Source organism: Triticum urartu, chromosome 7 (genome assembly GCF_003073215.2).
Source record: "Triticum urartu cultivar G1812 chromosome 7, Tu2.1, whole genome shotgun sequence".
NCBI lineage: Eukaryota > Viridiplantae > Streptophyta > Magnoliopsida > Poales > Poaceae > Triticum > Triticum urartu.
In genome coordinates, this window is record NC_053028.1 from 626078200 (window position 1) to 626105722 (window position 27523).

Sequence of the window (27523 nt, forward strand, 5' to 3'; positions counted from 1 at the left end):
GAATGGAGAAACATCGTCGTCGTCGTGTTCATGGGGAGCCAACCGGCTAGGTCGGAACGGAATGCGTTGTCGTGTTCATCGGGAGGGCTTGGACGGAACAGCCGATGGAAACGAGGTTTGGCATACCGCAGAACGGAGGAAACGGCCTTGTGTTCGACCGGCCATGGTCGAAACAGGATCCTGTTCATCGGGAGGGGTCTGGCGTACCGCAAAACGGAGGAAAAGGACCTCCTACGGTCGAAAGGGTGGTCCTGTTCATCGGGAGGGGTGTGGCGTACCACAAAATGGAGGAAATGGACTTGTGTTGGAGCGCTACAGTTGAAACGAGGGTCCTGTTCATCGGGAGGGGTGTGGCATACCGCAAAACGGGACTCCACGGGATACTGTTCATCTCCACCGTCGACCCCCTCCGGCCTCCACGGGCTATTGTTCATCCATCGTCGACCTCGTCCAGCCTCCACCTGCGACTGTTCATCCACAGGCTCATGTTCATCCAGCCTCCACCGCGCTCTACTCCACCTGCTACTGTTCAACCAGCCCTCTCATTGGGCTCCTGTTCAATCACCCCTCCACGGGCTACTGTTCATCTAGCCCTCCATCGTTTACTATTCAACCACCCCTCCACGGGCTACTGTTCATCCACCCCTCCACGGGCTACTGTTCATCCAGCCCCAACCGGCTCGATCGATCGGGGTCCTGTTCATCCAGAGGCAACACCACGGGGTCCTGTTCATCCACCCCCACCGGGAACTGTTCATCCAAACCCCCCCAGCAACGCTCACTGTTCATCCAGAGGCAGCATCGATCGGCTTCAGTTAGCAGCAGTAGTGAAGGAATCGCTCGATTGGGTTTAGTTAACAGCCATCGATCGACCGCTCGGGTTCAGTAACGCATAGCCTGCAGTGCAATCACTCGGGTTCAGTAGGCGAATGCCTCGCTCGGGTCCAGTTAGAGCCCAATGCCTCGCACCCACGCACGTACGTGTACGAGAGAAACGCGCAAACCTCTATGCATCGCTCGGCCCCGGCCACCCACCGTAACCGGGAACACCCCGATATTTTCCTCGCCCTCGCTTCTATCACGGTTTTTTCTGTCATGGACGGCCAAAAGAATGTCATGCAGCTGCGTCTCCGGCCCGCCCAGGACGAAAAGCCCATTTTCTGTCATGATTTTTTGTCATAGAAGTAGGAACCCACCACATCTATGATGATACCGAGGTTTGTCACAATTACCATCATAGAAGTGTCATAAGTATGACAGAAAAAAATTTCGTTCAGCCCAAAATGTCACGGATGTGTCTTTTTTGTAGTGTATGATACCACCACTATGGCCAGCCTTATATAGTGGGGAGTATCATATACTATATATATAGTATCATGCATATGATACTAGTGTATGATACTACGTACGTACCTTCATAGTGCATATATAGTATCATAGAGTAGTACTAGCTCCCTCTGTAAACTAATATAAGAGCATTTAGATTACTAAATAGTGACCTAAACGCTCTTATATTAGTTTACGGAGGGAGTATATATCATAGATGACCGTATTTATGAATTGAGCCCTATAAAGCTGGTTGTAATGGGGGTATTATATATATATACTAGTAGTATCATGCATGAATATATATGATAGTTTAGCTAGGATACTACTTCCGTAATGCATAGTATCATAAGTTAACATCTTAGGTTGCCTTACTACTTGTCATACATCACACAAAGTAGTAGTACAACATTTAATATGATATGGTATCATGATATGATACCACATCCTCTCTTGTGTGCCACATCCTCCAGAAAGTCTAGTTGGCATGCATGATACCGCTTATGATAATACCATTACAACCAGCCCAAACCGAAAAGAAGGGAGTATGAGACTAGCCACAATGGAGAGTAGTACACTAGTAACATACACATATCCCTAGACTATATATGTTACTACCTTCATAGTGGGTAGTAACATAAGTGTAGTGTCATGCAAAGCTTCATTTCTTAGGTTACAGACTCATATTGCATTGGGACATGTGATGCTACAGTAACTAGCTAAGTTACTAAAACTATCTCTCTCCTCATTAACTTATTGCCACATAAGCAAGTTTGCTGAGTTGGGTTCGGTGTTACTGCTGAAGTTACTCCCACTGTGGTTAGTCTGATACTAGCTAGTTGTCTATGATATACTAGCTACCTCAGTAAGAGCATAGTTAATAATACAGCCAAGGGTCGGCTATAAGAAGTTACCATGTCATATACATCCAACCTCTTAGCGGGCATGTACAATAATAAGTTTTATATACATACTAGTTTATCAATAGTTGGCCCACCTTACATCCTCACAAAGTGTCTTGGGTCTCGTGTTGCAGCTAGCTCTACTAACCAAGAGCCCGCTTCTCTTCTCTTTCCTCCAACTAATAAGCACATATATATTATTCTATTCCTTATAGCCAGACTACCCATAGTGGGAGTAACATAGGTAGTAACATCACACATATCTAGATAAAATAGATGATGTGGCAAGCAATAAATGAAGAAATGGAGGAAAGTGGATATGTGTGATGTTACTACATATGTTACTCCCACTGTGGGTATAGTCTTACTATAGTATGAGACTATACCCACAATGGGAGTAACATAGGTAGTAACATCACACATATCTAGATAAATTAAGTAGACAATGTGGCAAGCAATAAATGAAGAAAGAGAGGAAAGTAGTAACATAGCTAGTTACTAGTAGTATGAGTAACATCACATGTACATATCAAGGCAAGATGTGTCTATAGCCTAATAAATGAAGTGTTCCATGTTACCACACATATATGTTACTCCCCACTATAGAGGTAGTAACATAGACTAGTAACACATGGGCATGTTACTAGTCTATGTTACTACCTATTGTGGCTAGTCTGAGTAACATCACACATCTCAAGGCAAGATGATCTATAGCCTAATAAATGAAGTGTTGCATGTTACTACACATATGTTACTCCCCACTATAGAGGTAGTAACATAGACTAGTAACATTCTATGTTACTACCCATTGTCGCTAGTCTTAATTATGTCACTCTATTGTGTACTTACTTGCTCTAATGCATAGTATCATAGAGTAGCTAGTATCATATGTAGTACTTTATTTATATTGTCATGCATGACACATAGTAGCATAAGATTTATTATGATACAGTTTCATGATATGATACTTAACCCTCTATTTCTTCATTTAATTAATTCTATGACAGATCATCAAAATTGCCTAGTTGGCATGCATGATACTAGCTATGATACCCCCTTACTATGAGCCTAGCAAAGGTGTACAGATCATTTGTGCGTCGCTTTGTGAGTTTTCATCCGTTTGTTCGAGAAGCGGGGAGAACTTTCAAACATTTCGGCCATGAGGTGCGGCCACTGGCGTAGGCCTAGTTGGTATTTTAATTACAGAAATTCAGATGGAGTTCGGACATCATCAAAATCGATGTGTGCCTCTGGCGTGCTCTCACGACCCCGTGGAAAAAATTGGTAAAGTTTGGCACAAGTTTTGATGACCGCTCCTTCCAAACCGGAGCGTCTCACGTGAAGGATCATGGTTTTCCAAAAGGAGACGTGTCAATTCAAACTCCTGTGGTCGGTGACTTCATCGTTTGGTCTCATAAAAATTACCATGGTACGCAATGACCATTATACCACGGGTTTGATTTTCTGGCGCATTTCAGGTATCGTTAGCTATATTTAAGACATTTTTTGAGATTAACGTGCATGTGTTGTCGAAAGGGATGAGGATCGCCGTTCGATCTGGGAGCATCCAACGGTGCAGACGTACGATCCGTGGGGTTTGGGTTCTGGCTAACCAGAAAGCATGACTCAGATCGTGGGCGGGGTGGCGGGGTTTGGTCGGCACACTACTTTCATCAACGAACCGTGTGCTATTCTCAAACCAGATTGCATATTTTTGTTCACACATACTGTAGTGAGATCGATTGAGTGTGCTACATCTATGATATAATAATAATAATAAACAGTTCATATTCATTGCCTGAGCTAACAGCATATCAAGGTCAACATATCAACGGTTCTTACATCAACAGAAAACCGGGCATAACTCACAAATTCAGTACACGCAACAGTTCTAAATTGAACGAATTAAGTTGTAGGGTAGGCATAAAGACTAGTCTTATGGCTTAATTCCCATGTACATGGGGGAACTGGGATCGTTAAGTTGACACCGAATGAACTTTGGTTTTTTGATGATTTTGCGCTTCTATGTTGCATGATACGTCTCCATCGTATCTACTATTCCAAACACTTTTGCTCTTGTTTTGGACTCTAAGTTGCATGAGTTGAATGGAACTAACCCGGACTGACACTGTTTTCAGCAGAATTGCCATGGTGTTATTTTTGTGCAAAAATAAAATTTCTCGGACTGACCTGAAAATCAACGAAGATTATTTTTGGAATATATAAAAAATACTGGAAGAAGAATCCATGTCGGGGGGCCCACACCCTGTCCACGAGGGTGGGGGCGCGCCCCCCTGCCTCGTGGGCCCCCTGATGTTCCACCGACCTCAACTCCAACTCCATATATTTGAGTTCGGGAGAAAAAAATCAGGGAGAAGGATTCATCGCATTTTATGATACGGAGCCGCCACCAAGCCCTAAACTCTCTCGGGAGGGCTGATCTGGAGTCCGTCCGGGGCTCCGGAGAGGGGAATCCGTCGCCATCGTCATCATCAACCATCCTCCATCACCAATTCCATGATGCTCACCTCCGTGCATGAGTAATTCCATCGTAGGCTTGCTGGACGGTGATGGGTTGGATGAGATTTATCATGTAATCGAGTTAGTTTTGTTAGGGTTTGATCCCTAGTATCCACTATGTTCTGAGATTGATGTTGCTATGACTTTGCTATGCTTAATGCTTGTCACTAGGGCCCGAGTGCCATGATTTCAAATCTGAACCTATTATGTTTTCATCAATATATGTGAGTTATTGATCCTATCTTTCAAGTCTATAGTCACCTACTATGTGTAATGATCCGGCAACCCCGAAGTGACAATAATCGAGACCACTCCCGGTGATTACTGTAGTTTGAGGAGTTTGTGTATTCACTATGTTTAATGCTTTGGTCCGGTACTCTATTAAAAGGAGGCCTTAATATCCCTTAGTTTCCAATAGGACCCCGCTACCACGGGAGGGTAGGACAAAAGATGTCCTGCAATTTCTTTTCCATAAGCACGTATGACTATATTCGGAATACATGCCTACATTACATTGATGAATTGGACCTAGTTCTGTGTCACCCTATGTTATAACTGTTGCATGAATAATCGCATCCGGCATAATTCTCCATCACCGATCCATTGCCTACGAGCTTTTCATATATTGTTCTTCGCTTATTTACTTTTCCGTTGCTACTATCACAATCACTACAAAACCCAAAAATATTACTTTTTGCTACCGTTACCACTACTATTATATTACTTTGCTACTAAATACTTTGCTGCAGATATTAAGTTTCCAGGTGTGGTTGAATTGACAACTCAGCTGCTAATACTTGAGAATATTCTTTGGCTCCCCTTGTGTCGAATCAGTAAATTTGGGTTGAATACTCTACCCTCGAAAACTGTTGTGATCCCCTATACTTGTGGGTTATCAAGACCATTTTCTGGCGCCGTTGTCGGGGAGCATAGCTCTATTCTTTGAGTCACTTGGGATTTATATATGCTTATCATTATGAAGAACTTGAAAGATCAAAGAACCAAGATTTTTCCCTCAACTACGAGGGGAGGTAAGGAACTGCCATCTAGCTCTGCACTTGATTCACCTTCTGTTTTGAGTAAACTTGCGACACCTAAACCTGCTTCTGCTAGTCATTCTGATATGCCACATGTTATTGATGATGCCACTTCTGCTTTGCATGATACTTATGATGAAACTACTTCTATGCTTGATACTACTGTGCCACTAGGTGAATTTCTTGATGAACAACTTGGTAGGGCTAGAGAGAATGAAATTATTGAAACTGATAATATTGATGAAAGTGATGATGAAGATTCTCCCCCTAGATATGAATTGCCTGTTGTGCCTGAGGGTTATGTTATGTATGAAGAAAGTGCTAGAGACTTTCTTGCCTGCAATCATAGGGGTGATCTTAAGAAACTATTAGCTAAGCTGAAAGAAAAATCTCTTAATGCTACAATGAAATATGATCCTGCTTATGCTACTTCACCTATCTTTATTACTGATAAGGATTATGATTTCTCAGTTGATCCTGATATAATTACTCTGGTTGAATCTGATCCTTTCTATGGCTATGAATCTGAAACTGTTGTGGCACATCTTACTAAATTAAATGATATAGCTACCATGTTCACTAATGATGATAAAACTCGCTACTATTATATTCTTAAATTATTTCCGTTCTCATTAAAGGGTGATGCTAAGATATGGTTTAATTCTCTTGATCCTGGTTGTGTGCGTAGTCCCCAGGATATGATTTACTACTTCTCTGCTAAATATTTCCCCGCTCATAAGAAACAAGCTGCTTTAAGGGAAATATATAATTTTGTGCAAATTGAAGAAGAGAGTCTCCCACAAGCTTGGGGGAGGCTTCTCCAATTACTTAATGCTTTGCCTAGTCATCCTCTCAAGAAAAATGAAATACTTTATATCTTTTATAATGGACTAACCGATGCTTCCAGAGACCACCTGGATAGTTGTGCTGGTTGTGTTTTCAGGGAAAGAATAGTTGATCAAGCTGAAATTCTATTGAATAATATGTTGACCAATGAAAATAATTGGACACTTCCTGAACCAACTCCTGAGCCAACTCCGAAGAAAAGGGGTATTCTATTTCTCAGTCCTAAAGATATGCAAGAGGCAAAGGAATCAATGAAAGAAATAGGTATTAAAGCTGAAGATGTTAAGAATTTACCACCTATTGAAGAAATACATGGTCTTAATTCATCACCTGTTGAAGAAACACACGGTCTTGATAACCCGACACAGGTAGTAAAGGTAAACTCTCTCTATAGATACGATAAAGCTAAAATCCCTCCTGCTAAGTTTGCTAGCCAATGTTTGGATGAATTTGATAACTTTATGGCTAAGCAAGAAAACTTTAATGCTTATGTTGGTAGACAATTAAAACAAAATGCTGATATGCTTGAACACTTGAGTGATTATATGTCTAGAGTCAAAGGTGAACTTAAACTTATTAGTAAACATGCTTCTATGGTTACCACTCAAGTAGAACAAGTACTTCAAGCTCAGAATGATTTGCTCAATGAATTAAGCAATAAGAATGATAATGTTGTTAGAGTTATGACTAGAGGTGCTAAAATGACTCAGGATCCTTTGTATCCTGAGGGCTACCCCAAGAGAATTGAGCAAGATTCTCAGAGAACTAAAGTAGATGCACCTAGTCCTTCTAAGAGGAAGAAAAAGAAAAATGATAGGACTTTGCATGCTTCTAGTGAACCTGTTATTGACACACCTGAGAATCCCAATGATATTTCTATCTCTGATGCTGAAACACAATCTGGTAATGAACATGAACCTAGTGATAATGTTAATGATGATGTTCATGTTAATGCTCAACCTAGCAATAATAATGATGTAGAAATTGAACCTGTTGTTGATCTTGATAACCCACAATCAAAGAATCAACGTTATGATAAGAGAGACTTCGTTGCTAGGAAGCACGGTAAAGAAAGAGAACCATGGGTTCAGAAACCCATGCCTTTTCCTCCTAAACCAACCAAGAAAAAGGATGATGAGGATTTTGAGCGCTTTGCTGAATGATTAGACCTATCTTTTTGCTTATGTGTTTGACCGATATGCTTAAAATGAATCCTTATGCTAAATATATGAAAGATATAGTTACTAATAAAAGAAAGATTCTGGAAGATGAAATTTCCACCATGCTTGCTAATTATACTTTTAAGGGTGGAATACCAAAAAAACTTGGAGATCCAGGAGTACCAACTATACCATGCTCCATTAAAATAAACTATGTTAAAACTGCTTTATGTGATCTTGGAGCCGGTGTTAGTGTTATGCCTCTCTCTTTATACCGTAGACTTGATTTGACTAAGTTGACACCTACTGAAATATCTTTGCAAATGGCTGACAAATGAACTGCTATACCTATCGGTATTTGTGAGGATGTGCCTATTGTGGTTACAAACGTTACTTTTTCAATGGACTTTGTTATTCTTGATATTCCCGAGGATGATAGTATGTTTGTTATTCTTGGAAGACCCTTTTTGAATACTGCAGGGGCTGTTATTGATTGCACCAAAGGCAATGTCACTTTTCATGTTCATGGTAATGACCATACGGTACACTTTCCGAGGAAACAACCTCAAGTCCACAATATCAATTCTATTGGAAAAATATCAACAATCACTATTGGAAGTTTTGAATTTTCTCTTCCTACTGTCAAGAAGAAATATGATATTCTTATTGTTGGGGACATGCATATCCCCGTTGAGGTAACCTAGTGTTATTCAAAATTTCTCCGGTTCCATGTTATTCGGAATGAGTTTGTTAACAAGACTTGATCAACCTTGTTAGTGGATTCCTTTTGAAGAACATGAGATGGATGTAGTTAAAAGGCACAACCTTCTGTACCCTCTTTTTACTTTTTGTTATTTATATTAAATAAAGCAAAAGTAGTAATATCTGTCAGTTTTGTGAATTATCCGAGCAATAAAAAATACCTCGAAAAAAAAGTTCTCCTAATGCCCTGAAAATTTAATATGATTTTTTCTAGAATATTTGAGAATATCTGGCACTGAGAACACATCACGGGGAGCCAGCACCTGGCCACAAGGGTCCAGGGCGCGCCCTACCCCCCTGGGCGCCCCCTGCCTCGTGGGCCCCTAGTGGCCCCCCTCCACTTATTCCAGCCACCACACACTCCTTCTTCCTCCCAAAAAAATCACTAGCCAGCTCAAACCCGAGTTCTTGCTCATCTTGCTGCCATTTTTGATCTCCTAGCTCAAAGCTCCATTCACAAAACTGCTTTGGGGGATTGTTCTTTGGTATGTGACTCCTCCAATAGTCCAGTGAGTTTTTGTTCTAGTGCTTTATTCATTCCAAATTTTTGCTGCCTAGGTGACCCTGTTCTTGAGCTTGCATGTCAAATTTATATGGTCCCAAGTAGTTCTAATGCATGATATAGTCTCTAGGAACTTGTGGGAGTAGTTGCTATCAATTTTGTTGAGTTTGGTTCACTTTTATTTTAAGTTACTAAAAATTTCAGAAATTTTTCAGAGGAAGAAATATGTTTAGGAAAATGTACCAAGGTGGTTCTTCAAGGAAGCAAGGACCCAGGCCCGCAATGCGTGAGCCGGACGATGAACCACCGAGGGACGCTCAAGTGCGGCCTTGTGAATGGTCGTCAGAACATTTCATGGTCCAAGCAGGAATCAAGGAGGAATTTGACGCATATGTGCGTAACGCCGATCTTGGGAGCTTCATGGCAGATAAGTGCCATCAGTACCACTACTCACTGATTCCTTTGTGAGAAGGTTTGAATTTTCATCATCATGCAATTCTCAAATTGTGCTGTTTGATCTTTATGATAAATCTTATACCATGGACTTAGAAAATTTTAACACTGCTTGTAAACTCCCACAGTGGCGCGAACCTCGCAAATCTGAATATAGAGACTTTCTTGCTAGTATAACTGTGGGGGGATCTAGAGAAATCACGCAAGCTACCATAGGGAGCATTCATTTTCCTGCCATATATTATTTTGCTCTCTTTATAGGTAGATGCATAAATGATAAGGATGAGGCATGTCACATGTGTGTGCCAGATCTTAGTGTTCTCAAGAGTGATCTATTAGGAGATAGACAATATAACTTGGGGGCCATTGTTGCACGCAGGTTGCATAATAACAAAATTAATGGAGATTTCTTTGGTCGAATTTACGCAACCCGTTTAGCTGATTTTCTTGACATACCCATAAGTGGAGACGATATTGAGTTGCCTCCTGCTTATTTAGATTATAATGCCATGGTTCGTCATCAATTTGTTGAGAGGAACAATTAGTTCCTCCAGTACTGACTAATCTTTGACAGACGACGCACCTATCACGTCGCTCTCCCTACTCCTGCCTTCTTTGACTCTCAGGCAAAAGGGAGATATGTTATAACCAGGGAGGAGGCGACCGAGTACGAGAGGAGGACGGAGGCAGCTCGCCTCCAAGCTGCAGCTCGTCGGGTAATAGCTGATGCATCTTAGTACGACCCCAGCTTCAACTTCGGATATCCACCAGGCCATCCATGGGCATAGACCAACTTAGGCCAAAAGCCTAAGCTTGGGGGAGTACGTATTTCTCACCGATATTACATTCATGTTCACACACTCATGCTAGTTGTCGGTGCTCATAGTTCTTCACTGTATCATCCATGATAGTTTATTTCCTTTTTAGCTTTCTTCTTGTGTGCCTTAATAAACCTTAAGAAAAAAACAAAAAAATTAGTTGTAGCTTTTAGTTAGTTTACTTTCCATGCCTGTAGTAGTAATAATCAAAAAGAAAACCCAAAAAGATTTCTTGTTCTTCTTTTGCTTGTTGGGAGCTTTCCCATGTAAATAGTTTTATTTCTTCTCTTTTCTTTGGGGGTCGAGAGGAGAAGACCATAATGAAAATGTTGAGTGGCTCTCATATGCATTATTGTTGATCTAACAAAGAGCCCATATTATCTTGTCTTCTCTCTTGAATTGAATGCTTGCAGATTCCAGCTTAGTCCAATGCATGTACATTATTATTATTATTATTATTATTATCCACAACGTTTGGTCGTGCAAGTGAAATGCAATAATGATTATTATATGATGAACTTATTGAGATGAGGAAAGCTAGCATGACTCGACCTCTCTTGTTTTTGTAAATATGATTAGTTCATCGTTCCTGATTCAGCCTATTATGAAAGAAACATGTTTACAATGAGAATTAGAGATTGTAGTTGCTTATTCCATGCTTAATTAGCTAGGACTTTATAATGGTTTACCTTGCGTGCCAACATGCTATTAAAATGGTTGTGATGTCGTATGATAGGGTGGTATCCTCCTTTGAACGATTTGAGTGGCTTGACTTGGCACCTGCTCACACATGTAGTTGAAACAAAATCAGCATAGCCTCTATGATATTTATGTTCATGGTGAATTATATACTACTCATGCTTGCATTCGGTGTTGATTAATTTTAATGCATGTTCATGACTGTTGTCGCTCTCTAGCTGGTCGCTTCGCAGTCTTTTTCTAGCCTTCACTTGTACTAAGCGGGAATATTGCTTATGCATCCAATTCCGTAAACCCCAAAGTTATTCCATATGAGTCCACCATACCTACCTATATACGGTATCTACCTGCCGTTCCAAGTAAATTTGTATGTGCCAAACTCTAAACCTTCAAATAAACATTCTGTTTTGTACGCTCGAATAGCTCATGTATCAACTAGGGTTGTTTGTATCCTCCATGCTAGGCAGGTTATTCTCAAGAGGAGTGGACTCCGCTCCTCATTCACGATAAAATGGCTGGTCACCGGGATGCCCAGTCCCAGTCCCATGCTCAAATCAAATCAAAATAATTGCAAACAAAACTCCCCCAGGATTGTTGTTAGTTCGAGGCACCCGTTGATTCGGGCAAGCCATGGATTGATGCTTGTGGGTGGTGGGGGAGTATAAACTTTACAATTCTGCTTGGGAACCGCCTATAATGTGTTTAGCATGGAGGATATCGAGATCTCTCGGTTGTTATGTTGACCATGAAAGTATACCGCTCAAAATATTATTCATCTCTATTTCAAAACCAAGCTCTGACACCTCTACAAATCCCTGTTTCCTCTGCGAAGGGCCTATCTATTTACTTTTATGTTGAGTCATCATCTTCTTATTAAAAAGCACCAGTTGGAGAGCACCGCTGTCATTTGCATCCATTACTGTTAGTTTACATTGAGTATGACTTGACTGGATCTCTTTTACCATGAATAACAATGTCTAGTCAGTCCTTGATCTTTAAAGGTGCTCTGCATGTATGTTTTGCGGTCTCAGAAAGGGCTAGCGAGATACCATCTTGTTATATCATATTATGATTGTTTTGAGAAAGTGTTGTCAACCGAGATTTATTATTATTGCTCGCTAGTTGATTATGCCATTGATATGAGTAAACATGAGACCTAAGTGTTATTGTGAATATGGTTAGTTCATAATCTTTGCTGAAAACTTGAATGCTGGCTTTATCAGTTTCAGTTGATCAACTGAATTGCTTGAGGACAAGCAAAGGTTTAAGCTTGGGGGAGTTGATACATCTCCGTCGTATCTACTTTTCCAAACACTTTTGCCCTTGTTTTGGACTCTAACTTGCATGATTTGAATGGAACTAACCCGGACTGAGGCTATTTTCAGTATCATTGCCATGGTGTTATTTTTGTGCAGAAATAAAAGTTCTCGGAATGACCTGAAATCAATGGAGATTATTTTTGGAATATATAAAAAATACTGGAAGAAGAATCCATGTCGGGGGCCCACACCCTGTCCACGAGGGTGGGGCCGCGCCTACCCCCCTGGGCGCGCCCCCTGCCTCGTGGGCCCCCTGACGCTCCACCGACCTCAACTCCAACTCCATATATTTGTGTTCGGGGAGAAAAAAATCAGGGAGAAGGATTCATCACGTTTTACGATACGGAGCCGCCGCCAAGCCCTAAACTCTCTCGGGAGGGATGATCTGGAGTCCGTTCGGGGATTCGGAGAGGGGAATCCGTCGCCATCGTCATCATCAACCTTCCGCCATCACCAATTCCATGATGCTCTCCGCCGTGCGTGAGTAATTCCATCGTAGGCTTGCTGGACGGTGATGGGTTGTATGAGATTTATCATGTAATCGAGTTAGTTTTGTTAGGGTTTGATCCCTAGTATCCACTATGTTCTGAGATTGATGTTGCTATGACTTTGCTATGCTTAATGCTTGTCACTAGGGCCCGAGTGCGATGATTTCAGATCTGAACCTATTATGTTTTCATGAATGTATGTGAGTTCTTGATCCTATCTTGCAAGTCTATAGTCACCTACTATGTGTTATGATCCGGCAACCCCGAAGTGACAATAATCGGGACCACTCCCGGTGATGAACGTAGTTTGAGGAGTTCATGTATTCACTATGTGTTAATGCTTTGGTCTGGTACTCTATTAAAAGGAGGCCTTAATATCCCTTAGTTTCCAATAGGATCCCGCTGCCACGGGAGGGTAGGACAAAAGATGTCATGCAAGTTCTTTTCCATAAGCACGTATGACTATATTCGGAACACATGCCTACATTACATTGATGAATTGGAGCTAGTTCTGTGTCACCCTATGTTATAACTGTTGCATGAATAATCGCATCCGGCATAATTCTCCATCACCGATCCATTGCCTACGAGCTTTTCATATATAGTTCTTCGCTTATTTACTTTTCTGTTGCTACTGTCACAATCACTACAAAACCCAAAAATATTACTTTTTGCTACCATTACCACTACTATCATATTACTTTGCTACTAAACACTTTTCTGCAGATATTAAGTTTCCGGGCGTGGTTGAATTGACAACTCAGCTGCTAATACTTGAGAATATTCTTTGGCTCCCCTTGTGTCGAATCAATAAATTTGGGTTGAATACTCTACCCTCGAAAACTGTTGTGAACCCCTATACTTGTGGGTTATCATTACACAGGTGCGCGATCCCTTGGCTGGCAACTCATCAAATTCATCGTCCTGATCGGCAACATCATCGATGCCTAGTACCCTTCTCTTCACATGCATCGCTAAATGGCCGTTCTTATGCAAGGGGTCTTCCACAAAGAAAATCTTGGTAGCATCGCTAGCAAGAGTGAATGGGTCTGCGTGATATGCCATCGTTGTCCTGCTAACACAGGTTTTCCTATACTCATCAATCTTTACCTGACCAAGAGGGATCCATGCGCACCTGAATAATGCCACCTTAACTTTCACATAGTCAAGCTCCCAAATCTCTTTGATGGTTCCATAGTATACCCTCTTATCAGCTTCATTTACAGTCATGCATTCTATTCGAACAGAGCTCTTCTGATATGGGGTCTCCTTATCACGTCCCTCAGTGTAGAACGTGTATCGATTTATGTAATATGCTTGGTACGTCAACACCGTAGGTGATGGCTTTTATGCCAACCACGTAGCAATATCATCAATGAATCCTTGTGCCAAACGATTCTTCAGCCATTCGGCGTACTTCTTAGTGTGCTCCTTCATCTCCACTTCTGATGAAGACACCATTGGTAAGAAGCTTTGGCGTATCTCTGCCAAGTGTTCTTCGGCATAAGCGATGAGAACTGGGCTGTTAAGCAGTACCGTCAAATGGGCTTTCTCTGCCAATTCTCTGGGTGCAACCATTTGCTTGCCAGCAAGGACCAGCTTACCTTTCAGCCTTCCCTCGTGGCGAGAGAGGGGCAAACCTATAGGTCTTTGTTTCATGTATTCGGTGCAAAACTCAACCACCTCCTCCGCGGTATAACCTTGTAGGATGCTTGCCTCTGGATGGTTTCGGTTCCGACAAAAGCGCTTCAGTATTCCCATGAACCGCTCGAAGGGATACATGTTGCGAAGAAATACAGGACCACAATACTTTATCTCGTCGACAAGGTGCACAGTGAGATGGACCATGACATCAAAGAATGACGCTGGGAAAAACATCTCTAGGTTGGACAATATTCTTGCAATATCATCTTGCATATTATCCAACTCTTCAGGATCTACAACTTTCTGCCATAGTTTGTAAGAAATCATAGAGGTCAATGAGTGTGTTTCTTATATCTTTGTCCATCAGATTCCTAATGGCTACTGGGAGGATTTGTGTCAACATTACGTGGAAATCATGTGACTTCATGTGTCCCAACTTCATTTTACCTGAGCTCACATCCACAAGACTTCTGATGTTTGCGTAGTAGGAAGAGGGTGTATTAACTGACAACAAATAGGTGAAGAACTGTGTTGCTTCTTTTGTACTGAAATTGTAACTCTGGAAAGCTTTGATGAATTTGTCATCATCTTCTGCTTCACTCTTGCATTGTGTTTGATCAGCAAGCATATTGAGCCGTGAACCGTCACCATCCTTTATTTTACCTTTAGTCTTGAGCAGGGTACCAAGGATGCTTTCACATACGTTCTTCTCTATGTGCATGACATCGATGCAGTGACATGCACGTAGAATCTCCCAGTAAGGTAATTTCCAGAACACCGATTTCTTTTTAAACACTTGATCCTTGGGTGTTAGTTTCACCATCAAAGGGTGGTTCTTGCCAAGCACAACATTAATTTTTTTTAGCCATGTTGTGGACCACCTCCCCTTCATAGGGTCTTGGGGCCACACCTATCTCTGTCGTACCATCAAAATCAGCTTTCATCTTACGGTATGGGTGATTCATCCGCAAGAACCTATGATGACACAAATACACTGTTTTGTGCGAGTTGGGAAGTCTTCTGCTAGCTGTCCTATCCATGCATGTGACACACCCTACATCTCCCCTTGTTTCTTATAGATCCCAATCTTTTTTAGCATGTCCAAAGTATAGATCCTTGATGAATCTGTCCTGAATGACCCCCACCCCCAGGAAAGCGATCTACACCGGATCCAGATCTTGACACCAGACTCCCAGAACACGAGTTCGACTCCGAGTTTTGCGCCACCGAGAAGTACCAAAAGCCGAGTTGTGTGCACGGGCACACTCCCGCTCGATGTGTATGCACAGAGGGATTCGACATTGGCAGGCGGTTTCTCAGTTGCCCCTTAGAGGTTAGTGCTAATTAAGTTCATCATTTTACTTCAGTTAATGCCACAGCTCATCCAGAATACTATTTAACATTGGCAGGGATATGAGGCTTGTGCCTTTGTTAACTAGTTGGATGAAGAATGGCATGGCAGGGCTCGGAGTGTTATCATCAAGCTCGCAGAAGATAATGTAAAGCTGAAGAAGAAACTGGCTGATCTGGAATGTACAATCAGTACGATGAAGCAAGAAAGAATCAATCACAGGCAATAGATGAAAGCAAGAGACAAGAAGGAAATAACATGTGTAGTTGTGGTTGTCACATTAGCCATGTTTTATGCGCTGTTTGCAATGATGATTAGGGATTTTGTTTGACAGTATTGCTAAAGCACATCTAGATGTGCTCTAAGTAATGCACATCTAGGTCCTATGCCATTGATGTTACGCGAAGATTCGTGCGGATATTTTTCTTTGTCTTTTTTCTTTTCCTTTCTAGTTTGATTATTACTGGCTTTATCAATAAGAAGAGCTCAATGTATTTCTTGCCAATTGTCCTACTCCATTCGTACCGGTACCGGTGCATAATCCCAAAACTCGTTCCTTGTTTTTGTCCTGAAAAAGGAAACCAGCCAAATAGCCAATAGGAGTCCTGCGCAACCCCGAGAATTTGGAGCGACTGGGTACAAATAATTGCGGTTGATTATATCAGCGGTTAGATAATACGTCAACCCCCACTTCAATCCTTGCTCCAATTGGTAGTTCCTCTTCACTGCATACCCCGCTTAAGTGTCCACCGTCTTCATCGTCCCCGGCAGGCCATGCTACACACTTGCACACACTCTACAGCCATGTAGAGCGATAGCGAGGAGGACAGTTCGGCCAGCAGTCTGGCGCCCGATGATAGGTCAACACTACAAAAAAATACACTTCAGTCATGATACGTGTTTGTCACAGTAGGTCACGTTTTCTGTCATGCATGTACATTCATGACAAATTTATGACAGAATCAAGATAGTCATACATGTGCTATCGTAGAAGTGTTCCATGACATTACCAAAATTATCACCACGGAAGTGTCCACTTCCATGACGATAAATCGCGCATCACAGAAGTGCTTTCGTCAAGGGTGACCGACACGTGGCATCCACCATAACGAAACGTCGTTAAGCTATCGGGCCCGGTTTTGGATCCGATAACCCGTTAACAGTCCCGACCAATGGGGATTTTCCACGTGTAAAATCATCATTGGCTGGAGGAAACACGTGTCGGCTCACCGTTGGGACAGATGTCATCCACTCATTGGACCCAAAGCGCCTATGATATGTCGACATGTGGCACGGCCCAACAGAGGCCCATTCCTATGAAAAGGCTGGCCCGTTTGACTTGGTCAAAAGGTGGCGGGCCGGCCCACGGCAAGCCTGTTAACGGCCTATTTGCATATAGCCCATTTACAACCCGCTAACCCAGGGCCCGTTTACGGCCTATTCGAATTAGGCCCAGTAGCGTCATCTGGGTCGTCTAATATAATTCCAGCCCGTTTTAACTTCCGGCCCATGTATGTCCCATGACGTCTTTTGGCCCATATGAGGCCCTTAGTAACCCTCGGCCCATTAACGGCCTGTTGTAAAACTGGCCCGTAATGAACAGTGTATCACTTTATACCCATTAACAGCCCATTATTCCGTTGGGCCGTTTCCAGCCCATGTTATCTTTCTGCCTTCTCAGGGCCCATTTATTCTTGGGCTCATTTCCAGCATTCGTTTATTTTTGGCCCATTACTGTCATTTTCTGCTTGTGGGCCAAATACAGCCCGTGGTTACAGTCGACCCGTTTGTGGGCCGTTTTCATAGCGTCATCAAATACGGCCTATTAACGACGGCCCATTATGGTTGGCCCATGAATGGACGATTTCAACTCTAGCCCATTTACGACCATAATGTGGTCTGTTATTGGCCCATGTTTGGCCAACCGATCATACGGGCCATAGAAGGCCCATTGATGATACGGCCCGTGAAGGCCCATTGTGTCTACGCCCCATAGAAGGCCCATTGTTTCTACGGCCCGTAGGAGGCCCATGTTAACTACAGTAAATATGTAGCCCATTGTTAATGTGGCCTAGTTTTAAAAAATAGGTTATTGCAGCCACTAGCAAACCACGGAAAAAGAACTGCACTGACTACAAGAAAACAAATAAACAAGACAACAGAAATAGATAAGCAAGCAACTTACGCTAGGCTATCATGGCTATTACACATATTACATCCACTGGGCATCAAAGTTCGCCACAAGTGCAAATACAGGGAACAAAGCAGCATATAAACGCCGCAGCAAAACAAGTACATAACTAAAACCACTTTAGAAGAGCTCAAGAAACAATATCATGGGTACCCATAATGCTGGCAAGATGCTTAGCAAGCTTATTAACTTTCTCTTGTTTGGCGCTTAAATCCTCCAGCACTTGCTGTTGCACCAGAAAGTATGCATCTGAATTCTGCAGGGACTTCCTCAGCCCTTCGGCTTCCTGTCGCATAACATCTGATCGATGTCTTTCAACTTGAAGTTGAGACTCAAGAAGCCGAACTGATTCAGGCAGTGAGTTCGAAAAGCTGGTGCCAACAGTAGTAGCCAGTAACTCGAACACTACATCAAGACAGGACTTTGGGGTTGTCTCAATGTCTTCAATATAGTTTTTATTAGCTTTCCTGGAGAACAACAGGGACGTCTCACTATCTTGAACCTGGTCTGCATTACTTCCTTTACCATTGCATAACGGGGTACTCTTCTCCAATATTTTATCCGCGTTCTAAAGGAGAAACAAACAAACACATCACATGTTTACAATGTAGTATATGAAACTCATTTTGGTAAACCAGTTCAGTAGTAAGGTGGACAGGATAACAGCATGAAACAAACATATATCTATGTAGTATGGTCACTGTATGGTCTATATCATTCTAGTTTATGTTGCCAAATCAAGATAGATACAGTTCGAATCATATCTATTTAAGACAAAGCAGCATAGACAGAATATAAGTGTGGGAAAGTACATAACAATAACAACACTTGTAATGTGCATGGCATGAGAACATAACTGTTTATTCAATTGAAACTGAAATCAACATAGAGCAAGTTACAACAGCAAACACATTAAAGAAACAGGTTTAAAACATACCTGTTGCACCATTGGAGTTTCAATTGCATCCTTCAAATTTGAAATTAGTTGGTATGAGTAAATACAGTGATGCAAGAGCAAAGTAGTATGAACGATAGCTACGGAACCTGACCTGAGAACAATTCTTCTTCTACTTTAAGCGTTGACTTGGGGTTCGAAGTGGTGGTCCTCGTGCTTTGGGTACTGTAGTTGCCTTACTAACTGCTCATGTTTGGGTGATCTATGGTGGAGACGGTGTTGTGTCAATGGGAACTGGGTTACTATCTGCTGGGGTTGGGGTTAGAAGGGGTGTATCTGGTTCTCTGTCCAACTGAGTAGGGGTACAATCTGCGTGAGTCTGGGTTATGTGTGGTGGGGCTGGTTCTTGGGCAAGTACAACCGTGGTTCTATCTCCATCGACAGGTAGCACGATCTTTTCCGAAGACCGTGTTTTTACTCCCACAGATACTGCCATCACCCCCTCCAATTGAAATGGCTGATAAACAAGAAAAGTAATTGAATGTACAGACATTGTAAGATAGACAGGTGCAATGCATAGTAGGGAAGAAAACAGGGCATGAAATAATTCACATTTATGTTGTCTAACCAAACAGAATTGCAGGACATAATTTCAAATATATGATGGCTAATTAAACAGGATAGCATGACACAATTTTGCATGTATGATGGCTAACTAAACATGATAGAATGGCATACTTCAAAATATGATGACTATGTAAACAGGATGACATGATATAACTATATGATGTGTCTATTAAAGTGGTTGGCATGCCATAAATCACAAACATGTCGTCGATGGAAACATGATGGCATGATACAATTCACGGATAGAATGACATAATTCAAAATATGATGACTATGTGAATAGGATGAGATGATATAACTATATTATGTCTTTAGAAAATGGGTTGGCATGCCATAATTCAGATACATGTTGTCTATGTAAACATCATGGCATGATATAATTCAAATATATGATTTATATACCAAGGAAGTGAGCAGAGGGCAATCGCATATATGATTTGTCAACTAAGGAGACGGCATTCAATATCGTGTATATGATGTAAAAACTAAGCATTGCAATACAACATATGCATGATATGAGTAATATAACCCTGCCAAGTTTGAGCATACACCTCAGGGGGATAATAGGACTGGTCATCTGCCTCTGAATCCTCCTCTGAAGAGCTATCTGTAACCAGCAACATATCTGCTTCACCAGGTAGCATTGTCTGCTCTGAAGACCTTGTTTTCACTCCAGATTTCTCCATCACCAATTCAAATGGCTGATGCACAGGAAGAGCAGTTGAATATACAAACATTATCAACAAAAGCAATGAGAAATACAAAAAAAGTACGACATGATATAATTCGCATATATGAAGCTTGGCTAAACAGCATGGCATTGCATAATTCACATATATAATGCCTTGCAATAAGATATCATTGCATAATTCACATATATAATGTCTTGCAAAAAGATGGCATTGCATAATTCACATATATGGTAATTAGACACTAAACAGGTGGCATTCACACAAACCATGTCTAAACTAAGCAAATGACATAGCAATGCAAGATACCGTACGCACGATATGAGCAACATAACCCTGCCAAGTTAGAGCATGCACCTCGGGGGGGGGGGGGAATAGGACTGGTCATCTGTCTCTGAATCCTCCTCTGAGGAGCTATCTGTAACCATCAAGACATGTGCTTCATCAGATAGCATTGTCTATTCTGAAGACCTTGTTTCCACTCCAGATTTTTCCATGACAGTGTCAAATGGCTGATGTACATGAAGAGTAATTGAATGTACTAAAATTGTTGACAAATTTAACACGTAATAAAAAATGATGTCATGATATAATTCACATATAAGATGACTGGCTAACCAGGGTGGCATTGCAAAATTCACATATATGATGCCTGGCTAAACAAGATGGCATTGCCCGATTCACATGTACGATAAAGAAACTAAACAGATGGCATTGACACAAAGCATGTCTAAACTAAGCAGATGACATCTTTGATGTATACAGTAAGCAATGCAAGGCACCATATGCATGATATTACCAACATTAGCATACCAAGTTAGAGCGAAGACCTCATGGGGTAAATAGGGGTGGTCTTCTGCTTCTGAATCCCCCTCAGAACAGTTATCTTCCTCTTGATTACGATCCGAAATGTGTGGAGGGGGGATGCCTTTGCACCCACCATGGAGCGATGCCTGCATGAAATTTTATTGCCACGCAAGGCTCGTCTCTTTTGCTCTACATGTTCAGTTCCATTGTGTACAATAACTGACATGCATAGGAATAAAACATAGTGAGATTATGTAAGGAGTGCATGCACAAATCCAGAGTGAAGATGGCAAACTGTGGATAGACCCAAAACCAATGATAGCAGGCAGATAATAGCTTTAGTTAAAAAATACAGATAATGGCTCCTTTAATGTTTGTTTGCACCCAATATGAAACTCATAGTAGACACCCGAGATTAACCAGATAGTTGACAGATAGTACTGATTGCTGCCCCAATATGTACCCCACAACCATTTAAAAACTCAAGTTTCAGCATAAGTTTGGACCTGAGTTAGAGTCTAATAGGTGAACACGATGATAAAGTAGCATGTCATCATATTAAGCGATGCATAACGTACGCAGACACGGAAGAGTGTGATCTCTCTTGCGGACCCGTGTAGTCCTTAAGGTCATCTGCTCAATTGATGATGGTAATGCAGTTGTCGTGGCTTCCGGCGACGGGGAAGAAGATCTGAGGCGGCGAAACACGGTCTAGAGAGCAGATCCCTGTTGTGGTGAACCCTTCCATCGTTGGAGCAGCTGAGCTGGGATGGAACACAGCACCGCGGGAGCAGGACAAACCACACAAGGTTTTCTTTGACACATATCTGTAACAGAAGTAATTGTGTAAGGGCTTGTTTGAATTTGAGGATTCTAACAATGCAGGGATAGGAAATAGACAGGAATAGGATAGGAATGCATGTGCAAACACAGAATTTAAAAACACAGGATTTCTGCCAATCTGGGTGTTTGGTTCACAAGAATTGGAAGATCACGGGATGCAAAGAAGCATGGTGAGATTAAGTCAAACCACAAGAAGTGTACAACCTCTTTGGCGAAGCCATGTCGATCTCAGCGTGATTGGGTTAGCCGGTGAGGATGCTCCAGCTGACTTGGCTGTCAGAGGAGGGGAAGAAGATCTTAGGCGTCTGGAGATGGAGCCTGAGGTACTGCTCCACTGTGATGGAGGGTTTCGTCATTGGAGCAGCTCCAGTGAGTTGTACGACGCCGAGGCTGAAGCAGGATAAGAGAGACAACGTTAACCTGAGTGGAATTCTAATAGCATCTCCAATAGATGATGAAAAATACATAACCACAAACTGCTAGATGTATACATCAGCCGCTCATCTCTGAACTTAACTGTCGAAACTAAATTTAACTGTCGAGACTGAACTTGACTGTCAAAACTGAATTTTGCTGTCGAAACTAGATTTTACTATCGAAACTGAACGCACTAGAGGTGAGGCTACAAGTCAGTCGACTGACTTTTTCATCTCTGGTCAGTCGATTCTGCAGCCGTTGGATACGAAATCAAGGGCATGTAGTTCATCTTCAACCTCCAACCCCTGAGCCGCCAGCCACCATCAGCCAAACAGCCGCCACCCGCCACCCGCGACCGGTGGTGCGCCGCCCCGCCCGCCCCGAAAACACTCCCCACCGTCGGTCCGCCGCCGCCCCGGCCATCCCTGTAGGCCCTCCCGTGCCGAGCTTTTTCTCCAGCGATCCCCACGCCACCGCCCCACCATCGCCCCCACCCTAAACCCTAAGATAGATAGTGGGGTACCTCTCCGACGAGCCCCCCTCCCCGCTGCGACTGGTTCTTCCTTAACTCCGGCGAGCCTCCCCCCCACCCCCACCCTTTGAAAATCGATTGACCCAAAAGTCGATTCAGTCGACTGAAGTGTAGCTAAATCGGAGCAGCATCGCAAGCAAGAGCAAGAGCGAGAGCAGCAGCGCGAGTAAGAGCAAGATCAAGAGAAGACCAGGCAGGGGACCGAGAGCAAGAGCAGAGTAGCATTGCGAGCGAGAGCTAAAGCAGTAGCAGCTCCTACTGATGTGGACGCCACCGCCGAGGGAGCAACGCCGTGGAGGAAGTGGCCGGCGATGCCGTCGTGGATGGAGCCACGCCGTGAGATCGAATCAATAAGAAAATGCGGCGATTAGTGTACAACCTCTTTGGTGGCGCCGATTAGGCTGCAGCTTCATCCGTGGAAATGATGATGATGATGATGCTCTTCCGGTGGTGTAGGTGAAGACGGCGGTGTGGGAATGGAGGTGGCGCCAAAGACGAGGGGAACGTCAGGGCAGCTCCTTGAAGGTGGAGGACGGGGTGGCTGAACCGGCGGGACGACTAGATCAATGACGGATCCTCATCCGGTACGGTGGATGAGGGGCGTCGAGGTGTTGCTGTGAACAACGTTGTCGGGGAAGAGGCTCCGGCTGGGTGGCGGACGGAGGAGGGTGTGGGGCTTCGTGGGTTTTGCCGGCATCGGTGTACAAATGGGTGGGCGGATGGGATGGGAGTGGGGGAACCATGGCTTACGGACGCGCTTGTCTGAAATGTGGGGTAAGTTACGAAAGTACCCCCACCGATGTGAGGTGGTTCTTTCGGTTCAGGGGTATCACAGGCATTTCGCGTGTCGGGATTTCATAGGAGGTGGGCGTTTTCGCGCGCTTTGTAATTTTGGAATAGCAAGGCGCGGGTTGAGATGGAGGGAGTTATCAGAGCACAACGAGACAAAGATATATCTTAAATATTTCGGGCTAACAAGGCGCGGGTTGAAATTTTCGGACAAGCCTAACGTGTACTATACCAAATCAATTTGCACTACAAATGTCATTCAAAACTTTAAATTCATGTTATGTTCAATTAAAATATTTCGCTACGTGTATAATGCATGCAACCTAGTACTCAAATAAATGTTTTAGTGCATTCCAAACGTATATACTACCGCTTCAATATGAACTAAATTTGAATTCGTTTCTCTATTTGAATAAGATCTACAATAATGATTGTTGTCAAGTCAAAGCATTTGAATTCGTTTCTATGTTTTAATAAGATCTACAATCGTCATTATTGTCAAGTTAAACCATCGTTTGTATATTATCTTCACAGTACACCACATGATTAGTCTCAAGTTACATATGAACTATGTGTACTATATGAACTCGAACTTGATGTTTTGAATCCATTTTATGTTGATTTCAAATCATAGTACATTTCAAGCTCTAGCTAGATCTTCACAAACTAAACCATGTCTCATATGTATAATGTGTTTATCACATTATGTATGTTGCCCCGCCCACTACGCCTACAAGTATTTAGATGTGAGTTGCAAACACCACACATTACCACAATTCAAATAAAATTTGAGAATGTTCGATATCTAGTATTGTTTAGATTGTTCGATATTTAGTTGTAAGCTGCAAACGCCACACATTATCACAAATTCAAATAAAATGTGAGATTGTTTGATGTATAGTATGGTTTAGATTGTTTGACATTTAGCTGTGAGTTGCAAACGCTATGCATCATCACATTATGGTATTACATGTGCAAAACCACAACACTCGTATCACCGCTATATTCATGTATGCATATATATTTAAAACACTATGATCTCCTATTCAAATATATGAATCCACTTTTATATCAAATTATGATCTTTGTTAGTGTCTTACACCCACACAATCCTCTAAACTTTGTAGCTACCACTAACTTTCTCTCGTGCATGCTCACGCCCTCCTCGCCCTCCCCCTCCCTCAGCATTCTATCCATCGCGCACATTCATTTTATTTTCTTTAGGTCGTTCTCCCACAGTCTCCACAACTCCTTTCCGACACACACCGATCGATAAACCTCTCCAGCGATGCCTGCCTACAACATACACACGCACCTTAAATCTCCTCCTTTATGTGTCCTTACCTCGTGTCTCTCATACGGTCCCACACACGTGTAAACTCTCGCCCCTCTTTTTATCGATCTCACAACCGCACACTCCTCCCCCTATCTAGCTAGTAGCTGGGCCTCTCGCACCACCTCCTAGCTCCATTCTCTCTGTCTATCCGTCTCGCAATGCCTTATTTGCCTCTAACAAATGGACGTACACCGACCGATCTTCCACTATACATAAAGCTAGCTAGGTCCTTATAACTCATTTTTTTCCACGCATCGATCGATCTACCTCATTAGTTATGTCTCTCCCTTCCTCCGACAAACAACAATTGATCTACCGATCTAGTTAGGTTTTCTTACCAAACACATGGTTCCCCTTCATCATCCATGGATGTGTCCCGACAGATCTATCATGCACAGGCACACACAGAAACACATCCCCACTCTTATTGATAATATTACAGTTCCACCATCAGTTTGTCTAGTAGGCCTCTCCCACCATCTTCGAGAAGCAACTCCATCACCCATCCAACACTCTACCCCTCTCCCTCCCTTTCTCTCTCCTCTCTCTCTCTATCCCATCCTATTTCCCGTCCTTCAGTTATGTATGGATGTCGACGGATCTCCCTCAAGACATAGCTGGGTCTCTCCTTCTCAACACATATACGAGTCGTTCTACCTCTATAGTTAGGCATCTGCCTACCCCTACCCCCACCCCCTCCCACACACACACACACCGATACATCGAGCGCTTTAGTCATGTCTCCCTGCCACACACAAACTTGATCTGTGCCCTCTGACGTTCCGGTAGCTAGGTCGGTCGCCCTATATCTTTGACTTGCACACACACACAATTTCGATGTCTCTCTTCATCGATCTCGCACCCACCCACTTGATCCTCTCTTCGACTCTATCGATATCTATGACCTCTCCCTCTCTTCTCGTGGATCGCCCGACCCTCTATATATGACTAGTCGTCAACCCATGCATCCGCACGGGCTAGTCATTTTGCAAATGTGTGGAGATATTAATAGTATACTATATACATGGATGTTGACATATTTTAAATATAGAAAAATAAAACATTGATAATATTGTTTTAGAAAAATATACAACCGTGGATGTACATTATATCACATATTCATTAGTCATGTTAGAAAATGTCAGAGGAAACACGTCCATTCTCATCTACGATTGCAAAAGTAGCTAGCGTTAATATATTGATCCGATTTTAAGTGAATTGTTGCACTCTCCAATGTGTTACAAGAGCCTTAACTTAGTCATCACTGTTTTACTTAACCTTAGTAGGTACAAAAAATGGAAAATATAAATAGTAGAGAACCGACAAATAGTTTGTAGAGCATGAATTTCCAATATGCAAATCCAAACGAACATAATACATTAGGAGCCATTGGATTGAACGAAACAGTCGACCTATTATAAAAATATCAAGCAATAACTTGAAACATTTCATCACATGATTTTATAACATACACCTCGTTTATTGTCCTTTTTGGCGGTACAAATGAGCAACGGAAAGCTAAGTAACAGCAGTATGATAGCAATATCTTTACCGAACTCTGTCCATTATTAACTACAAATCACCTGGAAATGAGGATATCACTTAACTAAATTTGAAACTTTTATTTCATTTGATTGAACTATTGAGGGTTGGAGGGTACCCTAATCCTCAGAAATTTAAACCCCTAATTGGACTCTCTAATGCAAACCTTCCTTTTTTGCCAATGTTTTCACTGCTACTTAGCACAGACCATCATAAGCTCAATACTGCATTTTTTATGCAGATGTATGATGAGCAGTGCTAGTAATTTCATGAAAAATGTGTATGAAAAGAACACCTAAAATTAGTAAAGCGATGCATCTTTACTCTAGTGCTCTGAAAGCTTATTATCCCGGCAAAATATGACCATGCTGCATTTTAGGGTGACCATAATGTTCTACTCTAGCAGTTTATTTCATTTATTGTTGTTCATTGTCCGTGCCCGTGACTGGAAGATACGTCAAGATTGGCTTCATTGCACCTAATTTAATCGTGTTGACGCAGATAAGCAATGCACTGTTCACCACAATAAGAAAATTACCAGGTTATTCCACATGTTCATTTCTTTAACATCTCAAGTATATCAGATATAAGCAAAAGGTTCTGTAGAAAAGCAAAGCAGACATTAGTTTATACCAACATACTTCTATGCACCTATAGCATCCAGATCTCCATAGTCGATACAACCTGATGATTTTAATACATTTAAATTATATTTGAAGTGTACATTAGGTAATTATACTTGCTAGAAACTTATGAAATTCAACTATTTTGACAGGTTATGATCAAGTAAAAGATTGACAAAATGTACTGCAGAAAACCAATCATCTATCATAACAAAAATTTAAAGGGCTATTTGTGGAAACGGAATGTAAAAAAGTAGCATTAGCAATGCATCAAAATTACAAACCATCTTATAACAAAATAGTACACCACAAAACTTATGGCTAGAATAATCAAGAAAAGTATCTATAGTGATCTTCCAGTGCACCCAAGACTGAAATAAAATAGGAGCTAAAGGAACAAATTTA

General features: G+C 42.1%; 1 protein-coding gene across 1 annotated transcript in view; it reads right to left on the minus strand.

The window, feature by feature from the left end:
* Positions 1-14062, minus strand: part of LOC125519225 — a 39308-nt gene extending 25246 nt beyond the window's left edge. Inside the window, exon 1 of the mRNA XM_048684096.1 lies at positions 13943-14062. Coding sequence (XP_048540053.1) covers positions 13943-14062 — 120 coding nt within the window. The remainder of the gene's footprint in view (positions 1-13942) is intronic.
* Between the last annotated feature and the right edge of the window lie 13461 nt (positions 14063-27523).